This window comes from Stegodyphus dumicola, chromosome 2 (genome assembly GCF_044657685.1).
Source record: "Stegodyphus dumicola isolate Sdum_Otavi_A_Nest chromosome 2, ASM4465768v1".
In the NCBI taxonomy this organism is placed as follows: domain Eukaryota; kingdom Metazoa; phylum Arthropoda; class Arachnida; order Araneae; family Eresidae; genus Stegodyphus; species Stegodyphus dumicola.
In genome coordinates, this window is record NC_140769.1 from 108630795 (window position 1) to 108650922 (window position 20128).

At 34.6% G+C, this 20128-nt stretch overlaps 1 protein-coding gene across 3 annotated transcripts in view; it reads right to left on the bottom strand.

Moving 5' to 3' along the window:
• Positions 1-503: 503 nt before the first annotated feature.
• Positions 504-20128, bottom strand: part of LOC118192476 (intraflagellar transport protein 27 homolog) — a 32565-nt gene continuing 12940 nt past the window's right edge. For all 3 annotated transcript variants that reach the window (XM_085811019.1, XM_085811020.1, XM_085811018.1), the window contains 3 exons: positions 17412-17529; positions 2903-3012; positions 504-676 (listed from right to left, as the gene is read on the bottom strand). In XM_085811019.1, the coding sequence (XP_085667145.1) occupies positions 578-676; positions 2903-3012; positions 17412-17529 (327 nt within the window). In that variant the 3' untranslated portion in view covers positions 504-577. The remainder of the gene's footprint in view (positions 677-2902; positions 3013-17411; positions 17530-20128) is intronic.

The following is a 20128-nucleotide window of genomic DNA, read 5'->3' on the forward strand; positions in this document are numbered from 1 at the left end:
TATCGAAAACTTCAAGCTGTGAGACTTTCGCAGTTCCCTTAAATTGTAAGTATTTTAAGAAACTAATCTCTGTTTCCTTTACTCTCATATGCGAATCCGGAAAGTCTGAAGTAAAATAGTCTCTTTCCGTTCAAAAGTTATTCAATTTTTCTTTGTCAAGATCTGTGAAACAATTAGTACACAGTGTTAAAAATCAAAATTCGCATCTTCAATCAAATGTCACTATTTAAATGACTGCTATTAAAAACTCGAGGTTTCCAGAACACTAGACTTTACAAGGTAATATGAAAAATAATGTCGAATTAAATCAAAATTTGTTTTATTTTCTCCTTTTTTCTTATTCCTGTTTATTAAGCCACCATTGAAACTGCTATTTTTCCCTTCCTTTTTGAGGGTTTGTTTTCCAGTAATGTATTCTGTTAACTACAAACGAGATACCATAGCCATACCTTGCATATGAATTCATAAATTATAATGATCGTTTGAATGAAATTTGACACAAATTTTTAAGTTACAATTTTTATTACACAACAAACGCTGTACATAAAATATGAATTATTGCATCAAATAGAAAATTTCAGGAAACAGTTTTAAAGAATTCAGTTTTTTCTAAATACATCCTGTGCCACTCGTTGACAAGGTAGAAAAAAGGTTCTTCCACACCAGAATTTTCTTTCTGTTTAAAATTTGAAAAATAAATAACTCATATTAATAGCATATAACTTACAGCCAAATAAATACCAAATCTGATGGAAATGATCTTATAAATAATCTAATAAATCCCTTTCTTAAATCTTATAAAAAATAATAATGCAATAATTTCAGAACATAAAATATGTCATAATGATATTAAATAAATAGTATTTTCATAATTTGTTCATAACACTAATTTGTTTCATTAATACATTTTCTATGGTATAACTATTCCTTGCTTTAATTCATGGGTTCATTCGTTAAGAATTTTTAAAAAATTACATTATTTTTATAGTCATATTTTTAAAAATTTCGTAACTTGCATTAGCTGGTATGTTTACATTTGTAATATATTTGTTAACGTATACATAAACTGGCTGTGCACATAATTTATGCAATAACATACATAATGTGACATGCACTTATATTATGCAATAAGATGTATAAATATTATATGTTCATAATTTATGCAACATGGATAAATTTGAAGAGAGAAAAAGAAAAGGAAATGAGTTTTAAAATATCAAAAAAGTGCGTATGTATAATCTTAAAGGAGTGTTTGTTCACTAGGTTTTTGTCGACAGCTGTAGGTTCTATACAGTGGTTTACAACCTCTTTTGCTCCACGGACCCCTTTTACCATTGCTAGACAATTATCTCCTCCATTCTCCGAAACTGGAAAAATACATATACTTTTATTTAAATTAAATTATTTTAAATGTGTTCTTAAATTAAGAAAGACGGTGGTGGACAATGTTTTCATGGGGCACATTAGGATCCACCAACCTCATGGAATAAGCCTTAAAGTTTGTGCGCTATGTGAACATCACTACATGGCAACAATATTCCCTGTAGGAAATGGCATTTACCAACAAAATAATGCACCCTGTTATAAGGGCGAATAGTCAGGGAGTGGCTCAAAGAATCTTCTGGTGAATTTTAAGTCACCTCTTTCTTCTAAATTCACCTGACATGAATCCAACCGGACACTTGTGTTCCACCTGGAAACCCAAATTCATGTCACCATGCTACCACATCGCAATGTGCGGGAATTGCAGGACCAGTTAGTAAGTGCTTGATACCAGATAACTCAGATTACCTATCAGCACCTTGTTGAGTCAATGCCTCTCTCGATATCAGGTGTTTTGACAGCGGAAGGTGATCCTATTTCATATTAAACAGGTGGTCATAATCTAATGGCTCTTCAGTATATGTTATACACGCTGAAAACTCCGAAAACATCCAAGGAGTTGGGACTTTTACCGAAATGGAAATATAAATTCATGTTGATCTACCAGTGTTCAGCTATCTTATCTACTCGTCCACTGGTGAGTAAAGATATATATAAATTTAAGATTTATTGTATTTTTATAAGTATTGAAACTATCATTACATTTAATAAACATAAATAAGGAAAAGTTTCAATAGGATTCCCTACGCTTACATGATGATTCTTAGCTTATTGAGTCATTTTTTATCAACAAAAAGGCTGATTTCAACTACGCTATGACCGATTTTCCATAAGCTTTTATTTCAGTTTTAATGTAATCTAAAGTTGAACAAGTTTCCCACCCCATCCCACCTCGAAATCGTGAAATTTTTCCTGGAGGGAATTCCCCATCTCGACTGAGAACACTTGCCCGAGAAAATTCTTTGCAAAAACTAACTTTCCTTAGCAAACTCAAGCACATTTAAAGTCATTATTAATTAATCCAAATATTCAATTAGATTAATTTACAGTAGAATCAATCATTAGTAAAGAACATGAAATCGTGAAACCTTTTGGTCACGAAGTGGTGTCAATACAAATTTATTTTACAAAAAAATTAAATCTATATGGCTTCGGGGATTCGAAGGAAGAGGAAAACATAAATTAAGAGTAACATCAATAAATATTCGAAGGTGGAGTAAAACTTCTAAATTTTTCTAATAATTATAAATTAAATCCTTCATTACTAGTTGGTAATTATCTAGGAGAGAAGCATAATGTTAAAAAAATGATAAATAAACAAACTAAAGATCAAATCTGAATATAAAATTAACAATAATAAGCTAAATGTTTAAGTATCATAATAAATGTTAAATCCATTCACATCACAAAATATTTATCATGCATATTAATTATTAAATAAAATTCTCCGACTTATCAGTGCAGTAGTTAATTATTATTTAAAATATTTTTCTGAAAATATGTTTTTTTAATGCCATACCGCAGAACATTCAAAGTACTGAAGGTTGTTTTTCCTTGCAAAATCTTGAGCGACAGTTGATTTAATTACTCTTCTCTCCTTTAAATCCATCTTCGCACCAATTAACACACCTGAAAAACAATAATAAACAAACAGTTAATTTTTGTTTGTGAGAAATCTACAGGTAGAAAAAAAAATGTATCCGTTTGTAAGGATTTTAAGTTTTACTAACATTTATTTTATTTTAAAACTTTGCTATCATCTCTTATTTTCCATTTCCGGCAAAAATAAGCGCGATTAGATTTGTTTATGCATATAAGCTTGTAATTTGTTAAGTATTTAAGATATGGCTTTTAGCCAAAAGAGTTAGATTGAGACTTCTCGCTGCCTTACCACGGGCGTGCTTTTCAGTCAGTTCATGTCTGCCTTTAAGACCAGAACTTAATTCTCGCTGATACTTGAAGACGTATTGTAGTTTCCTGCGACCTTCTCTCCTGAGCACCTGTAAAGCCTATAGAACTACAGCGAATTACTCTCTATGCATTCTCACTGGGATACCTCCCCTTCATTTAATTGCGACGAAGGATTCAATAAAAGCCAAAGTACTCCAGTTGAAAGTAGCTGCTTACCTGAACGGCACCACCTTTTATGCCTCAAAATATGATTCTCCAGCCATACCAGTGACTTACCACCCTGCAAAGTATTGTAATTTAATAATCAATACGAACGCATCAGCAATCAATAGTCAAGAATGTCCAAGAGCATTTACAGACGGTTCTAAAATTCATGGAGAAGTGGGCGCAGCGTCAATAATCTATTCATCTTCCTCTATTCCAACAATATGGCAAGGAAAGTTATCTCCAGAAAATTCTGTTTATCAAGCTGAGCTGTCAGCAATTCAATCTGCAGTAAATAAAGCCATATCAAATAATTTCAGGGCAATGGCAATCTGTTCAGACAGTCAATCTGCATTATATGCCCTGAAGGACAGAAACAATGAGAACTAACTGGTTCAGGATATTCAAAATATAATAAGCGCCCACCCAGAAATCCAGTTTTTCCTCAATTGGGTGAAAGTCTACAACGGGAACGACGGCAACGAGGCTGCTGACCTCCTTGACTCCCTCACTGTTGATGCATCGACTAACATCAACAGTGAGGTGATTCATGTCCCATGGCTCAGGTCTCACATAAAATTTACTCTGAATGCAATTGTCGATTCAAAGTGGCAAGAATGGGATTCTGCATTGCAAGGCAGAAGTGTCCACGATTTTTTTCCCAAGAACTGACAAAGAGGCACTGCACATGACCATGTTCTGAATCAGTATATCACAGGGCACGGTCCTTTCCCTACCTACTTCCATGACAGAGGCATGTGCCCCACGGATTGGATTGGATTGGATTATTGTAATTTGGCACAAAACCTGTCAAGGTTATCTGCGCCAGACAAATGGTAACAATGCAATTGGTCATTTGTAAAAACTTCCAGCTTAGGTAAGAAGAGACAGATTACAGTCTATGATAAGAGCTGATATCTTTTAAAAAAACAGGTTAAAGTCTAATATAAAAGCCAATATCTTTTAAAAACTGAAACAAATTACGATGATGTGCTTTTCCAATTAAATTTCCTAAGTCCAGTTCTGAACAATTAAAATGTTTTTGGCGAAAATAATTAAAACTCTGGCATTCCACCAAGATATGATGGACTGTAAGATCTGCATTGCAGTTTGGGCAGCTGGGATTCTCTTCTCCCTTCAGAAGATACTCATGGGTCAGGCGATAATGGCCAATTCTCAGTCGAGTCAAGAGGACATCTTCCTTTCTATTAGCCATACATGGCCAGTATCCAATGGTGGGTTTTACATTTCTCAGCTTGTTACATACTTTGTCACCCCATTGCTTCTGCCATTTGCTGAGGATTTTGCTTTTGACAAACCCTTTGATGTCTGCTAGTGGAATCTGAAGATTGTACATTGTGGTTGCAATTTTAGCTGCAATATCCGCCAATTCATTCTCCTTAATGGCAACGTGTCCAGGGATCCACGAATATAGAATCTGGTATCCCCGAATTTTTAAAGAATGATTCAACTTCAGGATTCTGATTGCAACTGGATGAGTACATTGAGCGTGATTTTTCAATGACATTAAGGCACTCATTTATGGCCGCACGACGAGAATTAACATGTGCCCCACGGATCTCTACATATGTGGCGAAAGGGTGACCCTGACCATTGCATTTTTTACTGTAATCTAACAGACGGTAAACATCTGATTAATCCTAACAATAATTTAATACCATTTAAGAAATACACAGAAAAGAACAGACACCTTAGGGCCAAAATCATAGACGTTCTTAATACATATCCAATGACTCGGACTGGATATTTGTCATATCTAATGCTTATTCATCTCCATATATTACTAAAATATATTTATTTAATTTTTTAAATTTCATTTTTCTATGCAATGCTGATGGACGAGATCTTCAAAGACTTGCTTATTACACCTTCCGCCTTAGAAAGGACATATGTCCATACATTTAGACTTTTGGAAGCAATAGTTGTTGAACTTTTCAAGGACAGTCTTTTCTCAGTATGATTTGTGTACATTATTAATACCAGAAATCAGTTATCTCAGAAACTGATAACTCTCAAGGGGTTGATAGTAAAAAAGAGTGGAAGGAGATCCTCGGACTCCCACCCCCGGAGTGTTCTCCCTCAAAATTGGGGTGGAAAGTTTAACAGTTAGCTAGGTTCAGCAATACCTCAATTACCTGTGGTACTATGGAGGTGCTGATCTAGCTACTACCTGTATCTGTAGTTTCCTGCGTTTTGTTCACTACATACGTAGAGTTAAAAGGCCAATCTTTTCGTTACTAGTCTTTGTAAAATATCTTAGTTCTTATTAAGTTAGTGTATTTCTTATTTTCTACGTTTTAGACCATAAGTGCTGGTCTTCGTATCCCGAAGTGCGGGAACGGCTATAAACTGTGAGAAATAAAGAATAAATTTAACCCTTCTCATCTTTGTCGTATCTCCTACACACACACGAGCATAGTTTCAGTAAGCTCCCTGCTCCCATTCAGGATTGGCAGATGTTTCCAAAGGCAGTTAGTTACAAGGAACAGCAGTCCTGACAAGTTAAATACATTGCTACGCTTTCGAAACGCGATGCAACAGCACAAGCATGAAAATTGACGACTTATTAATTAATTCATTATCTTTCAAATACGAAGAGTGTTCGCAGTTTACAAATACAAAGCGTGTTCGCTTGCATTTAACAATTTCAGTCGGAAATGCTTTATTTCAACATAAATATTATTTTTGTGTTCTCCGCAACATAACCTTTTTTCGTTAACTAATCCGTACCTTGATTTCAAAAACTGTCAATCACCACCTCACCTGATTTTCAAAACATCACCTAATTTCCTCACCTGATTTTCAAAAAAGTTTTCTTAATTTTACCGCGAGAAATTTTCTCCACTCCTCTTAAACTGTTTTCCATAGTCTGTTTATAGTCTCTGATCAATATATAGAAAATATCCATTTTATCAATCCGAAGACGTAGTAGTCTAAGAGTGCCACACGAGGATATTTTGCTAGAATATTAAATGGCATACATTGTTTATCTATCTCCTTTCTCAATTTTTCAAGAAATTTAACTCTAGATACTAATGTGTAACTCATGACTTCGTAGCGGCAAAGTTCAATTTCTTTTACGATGTCTCAATTAAAGAGTAGGATTATTTTTAAACATGGAGTCAAAATATTGTTTTGATAATATGTAAGTTTATTTTTATATTGGTTAACTCTTCTTCATATATTCTTCTTCTTCTTTTATATTGGTTAACTTTTCGTTGCTTGAAAATCAGCTATGATTACAAGATCTTTAATAAAACTTTTGGTATTTGTTAGTTACCTAGTATCCGCCAAAAGTACTACGAACAATCTATTATGCCTTTTGGCAATGAAATCTTTTTTTTTTTTTTTTTTTTAATTCCTAGCGAGTATTATATGACAATTGCATTCAAAAAGCATTAAGCTGACTGTTATTCTTTTCAGCTTATCTTTGTCTTCATATGAACTCTGGTAAGTAAGAAGATAAGCGATGAAACTACGTTGTTATATTTCCAATCCTCGCCCCACATCTCCTAACTCCATTCCCCTCAAACAGACACAACGATCCGAGTTTACGTGTGGTATTTCTGACGACGTATTGACTGGTACTGGATAACCAAATTTTCTTTATACTCTTGGAGAGATGTTTGAGTCATTCTCTATTGATTTGCAAAGGTATAAATTGATCACTTTCTGTTATACAATAAAAATAGGCCATAGTACATTTACGTCACAATAAATTTCCGTTTTTCATGCCGTAAGTAAATTTTGATAAAGAATTTTACATCTGGTCTTTCGTTTTAGCACAAGTCTTTTTATGATACCGCCGAAACCTGAAATAGATCAAACTATCAAAAATATTTTAATGAAATATAACTTTCAGGGTTCATAGCTGGAAGAAAACTATTCTCGGTAAAGCAAATCGAAAAACCCGATTACAGTTTGTAACGTTGCGTGCATCCAACTTGCACGCAACCAAGAGGTGACTGTGAAAACAGGATAAAACACAGAGTCTTGTAAAGGGTTTAAGTCCCTTTTTATTCAACGTAATAAATTACAATTGCGTGCTCTTGACGCTTACAGACGGCGCCAACTCGGCGGTCAAATAAAAATAATAACCTGAAAAGAAACTAAAGACAAGACTCTAACTACGAGGCTCTCTAAAATAACTAACTCACCGCGTTTTACAACACCGCTGCTAATTCAGCAGACTTGAAGCTCACTTGAACGATTAACACTACTTCCCGCCAAGCACATAGGCCGAAACGCGGGGTTCTTCAATTTCTCGCTAACTACCTCCGCGCTCGTGAAGTAAGAATATCACACCGAACTCGTTTCCTTCTATTTAAATCAGAATACTTCCGCTGATAATTTGAATCCTTGCGCGTTCTACTAAAATTTACATATTCTGGCATTGGCAGTTCCAGGGGAAAGTAAGGCTTGACAGGAAAGATAGTTTAAACTTAAAATAAATGTTAGTTAAAATAAATATAAACCCTACATTTGCCGCTGCCAGAATTTGGAAAACTTGGAAGCAGGTCCTACAAACGACCTGTTGTAAGTTTCTCTAATTCTGAACTAACTGGCGAGAACCTCGTTTACACAAAAAAATCTTATGTAACAATTTGTATACTAAAATTCTGTTGATCGTTATAAAGCTCTCTTCTTATAGCAACTTTTCCTGGACTTCATCAATCAATCTTGGTCTTTCCTTCCAGCATCTGGAAGGAATAAGTATCAGTATCTTTCTACATACATTATAATTTACACTTTCTTGACACAATAAATTTTTGTTTTTAAACGATTCGTTTTTCTTAGTTATTGCTTACTTCACATTCATTCAATTTTTCAAGCATTAATTTAACTTTACCCTGGCTCTCCACCGTGTGTGGTGTCAAACGGGAATATTCGTGTTTTAGTCTTACAACACTTCCCCTAACCACCATGATTTCTTAGAATTCAACGACCAAATAGACACACCTTACTCGACATTCTACAACTCAATGAGCTACTTTAATATTCTTAAAAATTCAAATGTAGGTGGAGAACCCTACAAAACACATTCATTCTAACTTCCCCCTCATTCATCTTTAAACATGCAGGCTTTCGCTCTAAAGCATGACTTTACAGTTTAATACTTAAATTTTGACTTCATTGCTTTTAAGCATTCACTTTTAGCATCTACAATTTTATGCTTCTAGACTAAATTCTACTTTTACATAACATTCAAGTATTTACGTACATTTACAAAATTTTAATACATATGATTTTTACAATTTACCATAAAATGAATAAGAGAAAATAAATTTTTACTTTACTCATTCTTCGCCAAGCTGGCGGCACTGAAACTAAAATTCTTATTAATACAAGAATACGAAGTTATTTTTATCTTCGGCCAAATTTTGGCTTTAACATAACAGAATTAGTCTTTCGACCAACAGAAAATGCTTGTTTTTAGCTTTTACTCTTAAAGAAAATAATACTTTTGCCTTAGCTAAATGAAGTAAAACAAAACTAAGTCTCAACCGAGACATATTGACTTTCGTCAAAACATAGAACTTCGTACTTATGCATAACATTTCGGAACAAAAGAGAAAAAAATTTATAGAAGGTTTTAACTTATCTTTGAGTTTTCGATGCTTGAAACTCCGTCATTCGTTTTTGGCAAAATTGTTCCCAAGTTAGAGGTTTCATGGATGTCAATCTTCTTATTGCCCTCCGAGTATCGTCCACACTTTTTCTTTTGCGTCCTCTACATGCTGGCCTCTTGGCGGAGTAATCATCTGGTTGTTGGCATTTCCGTTTTTCCCTGGGACGGCTGGTCTTGACGTCCTCCGGTCTGGAGTCCTTCTTGAATTTCTTCTGTTCCTCGTATTTTTGTGCCTCCTGTTGGCGTTTCAGTTTCCGGAACGGCGGCCTTGCTGGCACCTGACTCTGTGGCCGTGTGCGCGTTCTCCTTGATGTATAATTTTTCCTGCAATCCTTTGTAGGTGGTGTTTTTCTCTTTACCACGGTTTCTTTACCCGGTGCATGTGTATTTTTGTTTTTCTTAAACGCCGGCGTTTGAAAATTATTTTTTCTTTTTGATACCGACGTCCGGGTTGTAGAAGTGCTAGGTCTCTCTTCAGTTCTCTGTTTCTTGGGTGGTGGAATAGTTGTTGTCTCTGGACCTTCTATTTCGTTTAGACTTGAGTCCTGCAAGAAACTTTTAAGGATTTCAAAATCATTTGGATTATAGTATTTTTTCACCTGGTCGGGACTTGCTTTACAGATTTCCCCTCTCTCGTTCTTAAGATATAAGACTACTCCTTTGATTTCCTGAATTACATAGGGGCCTTCAAACTTTGGAGCTAGCTTTGCCATAAAATTGTCTGGGGCACTTGATAAAAAAAATTTCCGCTTCAATACTTTATCCCCAACTTTAAAATCTGCCTCACGGCGTTTTCTATCATAATATATTTTCTGTCTATTTCTTGCCGTATCCGAGGTTTTAAGCGCCTGATCAATTAGCTTTTGCACATCTTTTTGTTTAAACTCCTGCTCTCTTTGTTGCACAAAGAATAATTTATCCAAAGGCGTAATTAATTTTCGGCCTAAGAATAATTCTGCTGGAGTTTTTCCCGTAGTATCATGATGTGCCGTTCTTAAAGCATAAGCTAATTCATTTATGTAGCCATCCCAGCGCTTGTGATGTGTGCTCACGTAACTGCGAATTATTTTTACTATGTTTTTATTAACTCTTTCTGCTATGTTAGCTTGTGGTCTATACGGAACCATTTTGATATGGCGTATGCCAAGTCCATTGCATATGTTTTCAAATATTTGACTAATGAATTGTTTTCCGTTATCGCTAATGACTTTTATCGGTGCACCGTATTTTAAAATGTATCTGTGTAAGAATGCATCTGCGACTGTTTTGCCTGACGCGCGTTTAAGTGGAACAATTTCTGTCCATTTTGAAAAATGATCTACTATTACTAAAAGAAAACGATTTTTATTTAACTCGCTCTGGGGGAAGAGACCAAGGAGATCTATGCCTAAAATTTCATTCGGAAATGTAGCGCGAATGCTATTTAAGTACCTGGCCGGGCTGTAATTAATATCATTTATTAACTGACATTGATTGCAGGACCTGACATACGCCGTTACTATTTTGTATAATTGCGGGAAATATACCGCCTCGCGTACCCTTTTTAAAGTCTTTCTGACCCCTAGGTGGCCCGCTGTTTTTGCTTCGTGCAACTCCTTCAAAATGCTTAATCGAAGCGAGGCTGGGATGACTGGCTTATACTCAAGATTTTCGTTTGTTGTTTTCGTATAAAATAATAAATTATCTATTATTTCATAGTTTTTTGCTCTATTTCTTATCGCATCGATATCTGTATGCTCAAAGCCTTCGGGGTCTTTCAAATAAGCATAGATATTTCCAAATTCAGGATCAGCTTTCAGTTCAGTAATAACCGTATCTCTAGAATCTAAAATTTTTGAAGTCAACACAGCGCATTTAAGTTCATTTCCTTCATCGTCCAGTTTTATACGAGAAAGTGCGTCAGCTACATTGTTTTCCTTACCCGGTTTATATTTTATTGTGATATTATATTCTTGGAGTTTTAAAGCTCATCTTATTAACCTGGGCGTTAGGTTTTTCCCCGAGTAAAGTCTACCAACAGCCGCATGATCCGAAAAGACTGTTACTGGCGATTTGCCGACATAAACTCGAAATTTGTGTACAGCCATTAATAAGGCTAATGTTTCTCTTTCTGTAACTGTATAATTCCTTTGTGTCTGATTCAATGTTTTACTAAAAAATGCCAGCGGATGGTTATTTTGCATAAGAACCGCACCCAACGCATTGTCTGACGCATCTGCTGCAATTTCCAGGTTTTCGTCCCCCTCCGGGAATTTTAAAACAGGGGCATTAATAAGCGCTTCTTTTAATCTTTCAAAAGCTGTGTTAGCTTCCGCTGTCCACGTAAATTTAGCCCTTTTTCTTTTGATTACTAAGAGTGGTTCAACAATATTAGCGAAATCTTTTATGAAAGATCGATAGTAAGAACATAACCCAAGGAAGGAAGAAAGTTTCTTGGCGGTGTTGGGCGGTGGGAAATTCTTAATAGCTTTTATTTTTGAATCTTGCGTTTCTATACCCTTTTGCTAAATTTTATAACCGAGATATTTAAGTTCCTTAGTTGCGAACTTGCATTTTGAGGCGTTAATTGTAAGACCGGCCTCTTTTAATAATTTAAAAACTTGTTCTAAATTATTAATATGTTGTTCCAACGTACTACTCGTTATAATTATATCATCTAGATAAATTAAAGTTGACTTTCCTAGGACAGGCTTTAGAACAATGTCCATAGCTCTCTGGAATGTTGATGGGGCCCCACACAACCCAAAAGGCATGCGTAAAAATGCATAAGTGCCCGATTTTGTTATAAACGCAGTTTTATGTATATCTTCGGGTCTCATAGCTATTTGATAGTAGCCAGACGTTAAGTCCAAAGTAGACATATATCTTGTCGATTTGATCTGTCTAATGATCTCCTCTATAACCGGCAAAGGGTAAACTGGAAATTTGGTAATACTATTTAGTTTTCTGTAATCAATAGCAAACCTCCAAGCCCTTTTATCCGAAGGAGGAAACTCGTTCTTTTTCCTACATAGTACGACTGGACTCGCGTACTCACTATTTATGGGCGTTATTATTTTATTCTTTAACATCTCCTGAATATATTCCTCGATGATTACGTCTTTTTGTTTGTCATAGCGATAAGGTTTAGTCCTACAAGGTTTTTCGGCATTTAATTGAATCTTATGCGTTACTATTTGGCAGTTTCCTGGTTTTTCTGAAAACAAATGAGAAAAATTACTCATCACTTGCTGTATTGCTTTACTTTCATGGTCATTCAGATGGCTAAGGTCCAATTGCGGTGTCTCCACAGGTTCCACCACCCTCTGGTCCATCTCCAACACCACGGAACTATCTTGAAAATTTAATTTGGCCCTCGCGGCCCTTAGTAAAAGTCCATACCTAAAATAAGAGAATGTTGCAGATCTTTCACCACAAAAATTAATACTTTGAGACTTTCCTCTTTTACCTGTAAGTTTAATGATAATTTCCCGATGCAGTGACATGTTTTTCCTTGCGCCGCTATAATTTCCGTATTTTTGGTTTTAAATAATCGTACCCTATAAAAATTCTTTTTGAAGAAATTTTCACTCATAAAATTTCCTTCTGCTCCTGTATCGATGAGGGCTTCTACTAGTACATCGCCAACCAGGACTTGTATAATTGGTAGCTGTGAGTTTTTTACGATGACCGTATTTAAATGTCTATTTGAGGGTTTTTTTAAAACTTCCGGGGTCTGGACCCCCCCCCCTTTCACAGGCCCCTCTACTCGCTTAAAGCTTTACTTTCAATCTGTGTCTTCTGGGTACGCGGATGTTTATTTTCAAATTTTCTTTTTGGGCCTTGACCTTCGAGTTTCGATGCGTTATCTTGATAGCTTTTTCCCCCATAAGAGCGATTTCCATTTCTGGTTTCCTCCTTTGAAGATTTCCTTCGGGTACTTTGAGAATATGTTTCCCCTCTCGCTTTTTCCGCTATTCTGCGATTTTGAAACTTCACCGCCAATTCGAAGAGTTCCTGCAATGTGCTTGAGTTTCTAATTTCAAAGTAGTCTTGAACAGCGGGTAACAATCTTGGTAATATTATTTCAATAATCTCCGCATCGGGTTTCTTCCCATACAGCATATCCGTTAGCTTAATTTTTCGTAGAATAAAGTCCGTCAATTCTGCTGTATCCCGTTGGTAGAAACTATATAGTTCGGCTTCCAGCCGTGCGCGATCTTTCACTATGGAGAAGGCCTTTACTAACGATTTTTTGAAATTTTCAAATGTATATGTCTGGCTTCCAAATTCCCCTAATAAAAATTTACCTATATTTTTCCACCATAGCGCGGCCTGTCCTCTTAGTGCTGATGTGGCGATGGCAACTTTTTGTCTTTAGGGAACAGGGTAGAGCTGAAAGTGGTTTTCTAGACCTTCTAGAAATACCGCCACCGAATTTTTTCCGTCGAAATGGACATTTGGCTTGATTGACGCTCTCAAAGTCTGGACCAGGTATCCAAATCCTTCTAACTGGCTTGTCATTTCTTGGTGTTGTCCAGCGGCTTCCATCCAATTTTCGGCCATTTCAGTTCTACAATTGTTCGGGCGCCAATGTAACGTTGCGTGCCTCCAACTTGCACGCAACCAAGAGGTGACTGTGAAAACAGGATAAAACACAGAGTCTTGTAAAGGGTTTAAGTCCCTTTTTATTCAACGTAATAAATTACAATTGCGTGCTCTTGACGCTTACAGACGGCGCCAACTCGGCGGTCAAATAAAAATAATAACCTGAAAAGAAACTAAAGACATGACTCTAACTACGAGGCTCTCTAAAATAACTAACTCACCGCGTTTTACAACACCGCTGCTAATTCAGCAGACTTGAAGCTCACTTGAACGATTAACACTACTTCCCGCCAAGCACATAGGCCGAAACGCGGGGTTCTTCAATTTCTCGCTAACTACCTCCGCGCTCGTGAAGTAAGAATATCACACCGAACTCGTTTCCTTCTATTTAAATCAGAATACTTCCGCTGATAATTTGAATCCTTGCGCGTTCTACTAAAATTTACATATTCTGGCATTGGCAGTTCCAGGGGAAAGTAAGGCTTGACAGGAAAGATAGTTTAAACTTAAAATAAATGTTAGTTAAAAAAAATATAAACCCTACAAGTTAAGTAATTTAGTAATTCTATACTAAAAAAAACCTAAGATTTTTAGAGTTCATCTGCATTTCTAGATGAAAGTAAATTAAATATTTTTGGAAGTGATGAAAAGCAAGTGATAAGGCAAAAATCTAATATTGAACTTATCTAATACTGAACTGGTAAATGAGAAACTTATTCCTCCTATAAAACACGGCGGAAGCAGTCAGATGGTCTAGTGCTGCGTGAGTGCTTGCAGTGTTAGAAATCTACAGTTTATTGGTGGCAAAATAAATAAATTTATTTATTTAAATATTTTACAATCATCGTTGTGCTGATATGTTGTCGCATATCAGCACAACGATGCCAAGCATAATGCTCATGTCTGCAAATTGTGGACCTGGCCACATGTAATCAGAACGCCTGCGCACAGTCCCAGACCTCAGTCCTATTGCATGCATTTACGATAATTTGTATTATAAAATGGATAAATTAAAAATTTTCAAGAGAAATGAGCTTCAAGAAAAAGCCACGATACAATGGTGAAACCTAAACCAGATCTCTGATAAAATATTATAAAAATCCATGCCTCGAAGACTCAATGTAGTTATAAAAAACAAAGGAAGCTAAATAAAAGTATTTTTCATAGTACGTTTAAACAAACCCGTTTGTGTGTTCCAGTGTTTTTTCCATCACTTTGTAATATTCTATCTTTGCAATTTCCATATTTTAATATGTAATATTCCGTCAGCTTCACATTTGTACACAAGCAGCATATACTTTAATATTTATTTAACATTATTTTAAATTAATTTTAAGATTTTCTAATTTTGTTTATCTTTAAGATATGACATATAAGAAAAGTATTTCATTTTAAGTAAATATTAAATCATTCTTTTAAAAATAGTTTGCATGCTTGTTGCGCCCCAGTACTTATTTGACTTACTGTTCAAACGAACATACTTAAGAATTCTAATTTTTATTAGTGTTTGTCCAAACAGATCTTTTGAACAATTTCCTCTGGATGAGAAAAATTCATTCCATTACAAACTTTCCTTTTCTTTTAAATTAGCAAGCTTACCGTTACATATATGTATAACTTTATAAAAAAAAAGCTTAATGTCAATCAAAATGCAAACTATGATTTGCAATAGTCTCGTAAGGCCCTATTTTAATTTGTATCCACCTCAAAAATATTAATTACTTCTAATAAATCGCTCTAAACTGCATCATTTTAAAATTATTGCTTCTCACAAGATTCTTACATACAATCAATGACGTAAATACTTACACAACACTCCAGCCAAAAATAATTTCAAATTTGCGAATCGAAACATAAAATTAATCTAGAGGTAAATGATGAACTGGAACTAAATTATTATGAACCAAGTAATCATCGTGAACACGTTTCATTCTTTTTTTGCCTTGTCTATACTTACAGCATTATGTCTGTTGTTGCACGCTCTTTCTCCAGACATTAAAAATTTTTTAATTCATTAAAAAACGACCTGCTTAGCCCCAGTATATTAGTAACGCATCAAATCAAAAATTTTCATATACAATAATAAAGGCAATGTTCTATCAAGAAAGAAAATGCGATCAGTAGACTGTGAATGCTGCTTTATTTTCATGTTTAACGCCATCAAAATCTAAATCATTTCAAATATATCGATATAAATATACGAAAAATATACAGATATGATAAATGTGTGATACATAATTACGATACATATTACGATGAAAACAATATTCAAACTGAGTAATAGTTAGAGCTTGGTTGTGGTACGTTATGTTTTAAATATTACCAATAGTACTTAAAATAGCTTTCAAAACAAAGTCATATAAAACAAAGCTTGCATTTCAAACTGGGGGTGGGGGAATTACGGAGCTAATCTTATATGTGCCCTCACGTCGCCAAATTTCTCGCCAAAAATGTTTGGCGAGAAACTCCTCGCCGCCGTATTACCTAAATTTTTTGTCTACATTTCGAATTTTAAGCCTAAAATGTCTCCAAAAACCACGTTTTGAAGACACAATCTAAGCTAAAAATCCGAAAGAGAAACAAAAAATTTAGATAGCAAAAACGTAAAATTTCCAACCAAAAATATTTGACAAGAATACATGTACACAACGATATATTTTAACTTCAAAAAACATCTACGAATTGCACATTCTAGGCAGCGAAGGAATCTACGAACTACGCACACCTCGCTTCAATAAATTAACATAACAACAATAAATTTCAAAGAACACCACGTACACAGCATTCTGTTTAAACTTTAAAAAAAATTTCGAATTGCACAATCTAGCACAATTGCGCATAAATCAACCAAATAAACTAAATTACAAACAATTCAAAAAACAACAATAACAACAAAAATTCATAGTAAAAAACAATGAACATAACATTCTACAAAATAAAAACAGTAAAATAAAATGCACTTACCATAATAATACGTTCCTGAATAAAATTTCGCAAGTCGCACAACGTCTCTTAACAAAAGTGCCAGGATTTTACTATATCACATGTCTTTCTGAGATTCAAAATTTCGAAAGTAACGATAAAAACTTTCTCCAGAGTTAATTTACTACACCAAAAATCCAAATCTTAGACTCCGCTGACAGCCGCATACTTTACCAGCAACCATTTAACTGCAAATCCACACAAAAACTATCAGAGACGCCCTTCTTCGTCCGAGTTCTCATAGCAGCTCCGCATTTCGGACTCCGTTTTAAAAGTCCCACAGAAATTCCAAAAATATACTTGAATCCTCATAAACACACCCGTGAACAAAACACTCGTTAACAGCTCCAACATCGTACCTTTTAATACTAAATTTACTTTCCACACAATCTAAAATACGCGACTGAAATCTTGCCACCACGTCTATCATTGCAACATAGGCCATTTCAAAAGACACACGACACGAACCAACGAGCAATTAAACCATTCCAGCAAAAGATTTTTCAACGTTAACAGAGTTGCGCCAAAAACCAGCGCAGAACACATATCGCCACATTTGGTGAAATTAGGGCACATATAAGAGTAGAGCCAAAAAGGGATATTTACATCTATCATAAAATCTGATTATTCGGAAGAAAATTTCAGTCAGTCAAATCTAAACTAAGAGAATACAGCAATAAAACATAATTCTTACCAGGGATTGTTAGATAACGACCAGTATTTCTAACAGCATCCAACCACTTGGAGCAGTTGTTAAATGAATTTTCATCAGTTAAGTCAAAGACAACGCAAACAACAGAAGGATGATGCCACTAAAGAAAAAGGGCAAAATATTACGCACCTCTAAATGTACGAATTTCAAATTTAGTTCCCCCCCCCTATATTAATGATTTAAATGTTTAACTTAATATTCCACCTTTCGGTACTTTTCCGTTTTGCCGGCGCAAGCGATAAAGTCGCCAATAATGGTACAACCGATGCCAAATGTAATATTCTCTCTGGTAACCTTTTACGCCTCATTTTCAAACAAGTCGCAGCTTTTTCTTATCAGATTGATTGTTTCTTTCAATACTGGCATATAATTTCATCGAATTTTTATCAAATAGTTCAGTTTTATGTCTAAGGCCATTTTCGGTAATTAAGTCAATTAGGATGCAATCACAGCGCTTACCCGAAGCCGAAAATATAGAAAAGGTAAAGTCAAGGGTTAAATTCATCAATTCTAATGAGAATGCATTAGCGAAGTAAAGCACTGCAGTTTTACAAAATTTCTGAGTAAGCTATTCGTACGAATTAAAATATTTCTTGCATTTAAACTTGTGTTCCAAATTAAGATTTAACTTGAAATTAATGTAGATAATTACTGAGAGCATTAGATTTTTGTAGAATAGTTTGCGTGAGATGAGATCGCTTGGGGTCACGTGATGTGAACCGGCGAATCAGGATGTTGAACCATGAAAGCATAGTAGGTTGATCTTTACAATATGGTAACTGGTAGTTTGGCGACATTTTGGAGGCGATAAAGGTTACTACCTGGGACTTTGGTAATAATGTGAGCAGTACTCAGTTCCGATTACGCATTATTTTGCGTGAGGGAAATGAGAGATCATGGGATATGTCATGTGATATTAATGGACGAATTACGGTTCTTTAATCGGAAAAGGGGGGAAATCGGGAAAAAATGTGGAAATTTTGTATTTAGCTTTATTCTGTGTTGTGTGAAACAGTGTTGTTTAATTTTTGGATCCCATGGCCCTAACTAAAGTGAATTCGAAATGGGTATTTAGGCATTGTGATAAAGAGAAGTTTGCTTTTTATTTAGCGGAGGAAGTATGGAGGAAAAATTCGCACAAAAAATCTTTTAATAATTTTATTGAATGAATTAGAAAAGGGTATCCGCCACGTAATCAAGATTCTGAAGAAGATTAGGTAAGTTAGTATTTTAATTATTTGAGGATATTATTTTTATGCATTGTTCTAAATGTAAGGTGAAAAGGAATTTGGTATTATTGGGAAAATTGTTATTAGCAATGATTTAGTTTAAAGTAATTAGGATTGTAAGGTAATTTTTATTAATTTAATGTATGTGCTCATTTATATTTTAAGTAGTGTTTTTGAATTTAATTATATTTTAATTAAATTATAGTTATTTTCTGAATTTTATGTTTGTAGGAATTTGGTATACGTTTAAGTTGAAATAAACGTGCATGGAAATAATTTAAATATTTGATACTAAGTATTTGTAATGCTTGCGGTATGAATTCGTTGGTGACGTGTATAATGTAATAGATGATTTAGAGGTAAAAGTTTTTGGATATTTTATTTATTTTATATGTGGAAATGTTCATATTTGTAAAGGGTAAATACTTTTTCGCGATCAGGTAATTTCATATATGTTCTTTTTACCGGGTTTAAAGATTGAGAAAATTGTCATGTATTTTCGTGAAATTTTTCTAATTTATGAGAAAAAAGCAGTGTACATGGATATAGTGAAGAGTGTGCGCAATGCCATTTTGTGCAATTCTGGGATGTTTTTTTAAGTAAAAATAAGTCGGCGTGTACATGGTTTATGTGTATGTGTTATTTTGAAAAACGCGTAAGGAGTATGGTATTGTGCACTTTTTCCCAATTTTGCAGTGAATATTTGTCATGATTAAGCAGTTTTGTTTGATAAAATTTCTAGCATAAGTGTAATTCGGCTAGTAGATTGTTGGAAGAAGTGTTCAGTAGACAAAAAGAAAAGAAACATGTCTTTACTTCGTGAAGATAAAATGGCGGCGGGGGAAAAAAAATAGAGGGTTGCTGTAGGAGAGTTGGTTGCCAAATTTTCGCCAAAAAATCGCCAAGTTACCATAATGTAAAGATCAACCGCATAGTAAATTCTTAAATTAGTGTCTTTTTATAAATGTATTGTCTTTATTTATTGGCTTTTTATAAAATTTTAAGCGATATTAAAATGTTTATGCCTTCAAAATAAAAAATTCTTAGAACTAAAATTTTTTAAATATTTTTTATGTGTATACTGTATGTTGTCGCCAATAAAGTCTGCTTGGCGAGATTTGCGCCGGCGAAACGGAAAAGTACCCACCTTTCTTCATTTTCATGCAAATAATATATCTTGAGAGGGTACAGAAGAAAATTTTAAATGCAGATATCTGTTTTAGCTTAATAGTGTAAATTTTGTTTCAGAATTAAAAAAGAAAATATATCTTTTCCTTTACAGGACAACATCCGCCAAGCAATTTTCCTAGAAAGATACATGCACCAAAGATATATGCGTCTAGGGACAAAACGTACTTTTGTCATCAGCTGATTTCGACTGTTGTTAAAAATTTTTTTAACACAGAAAATATATCTCGCTGATCAATTAAATCTGTTATAAGAGATAAGAACACTTAATTTAAAAGTAAC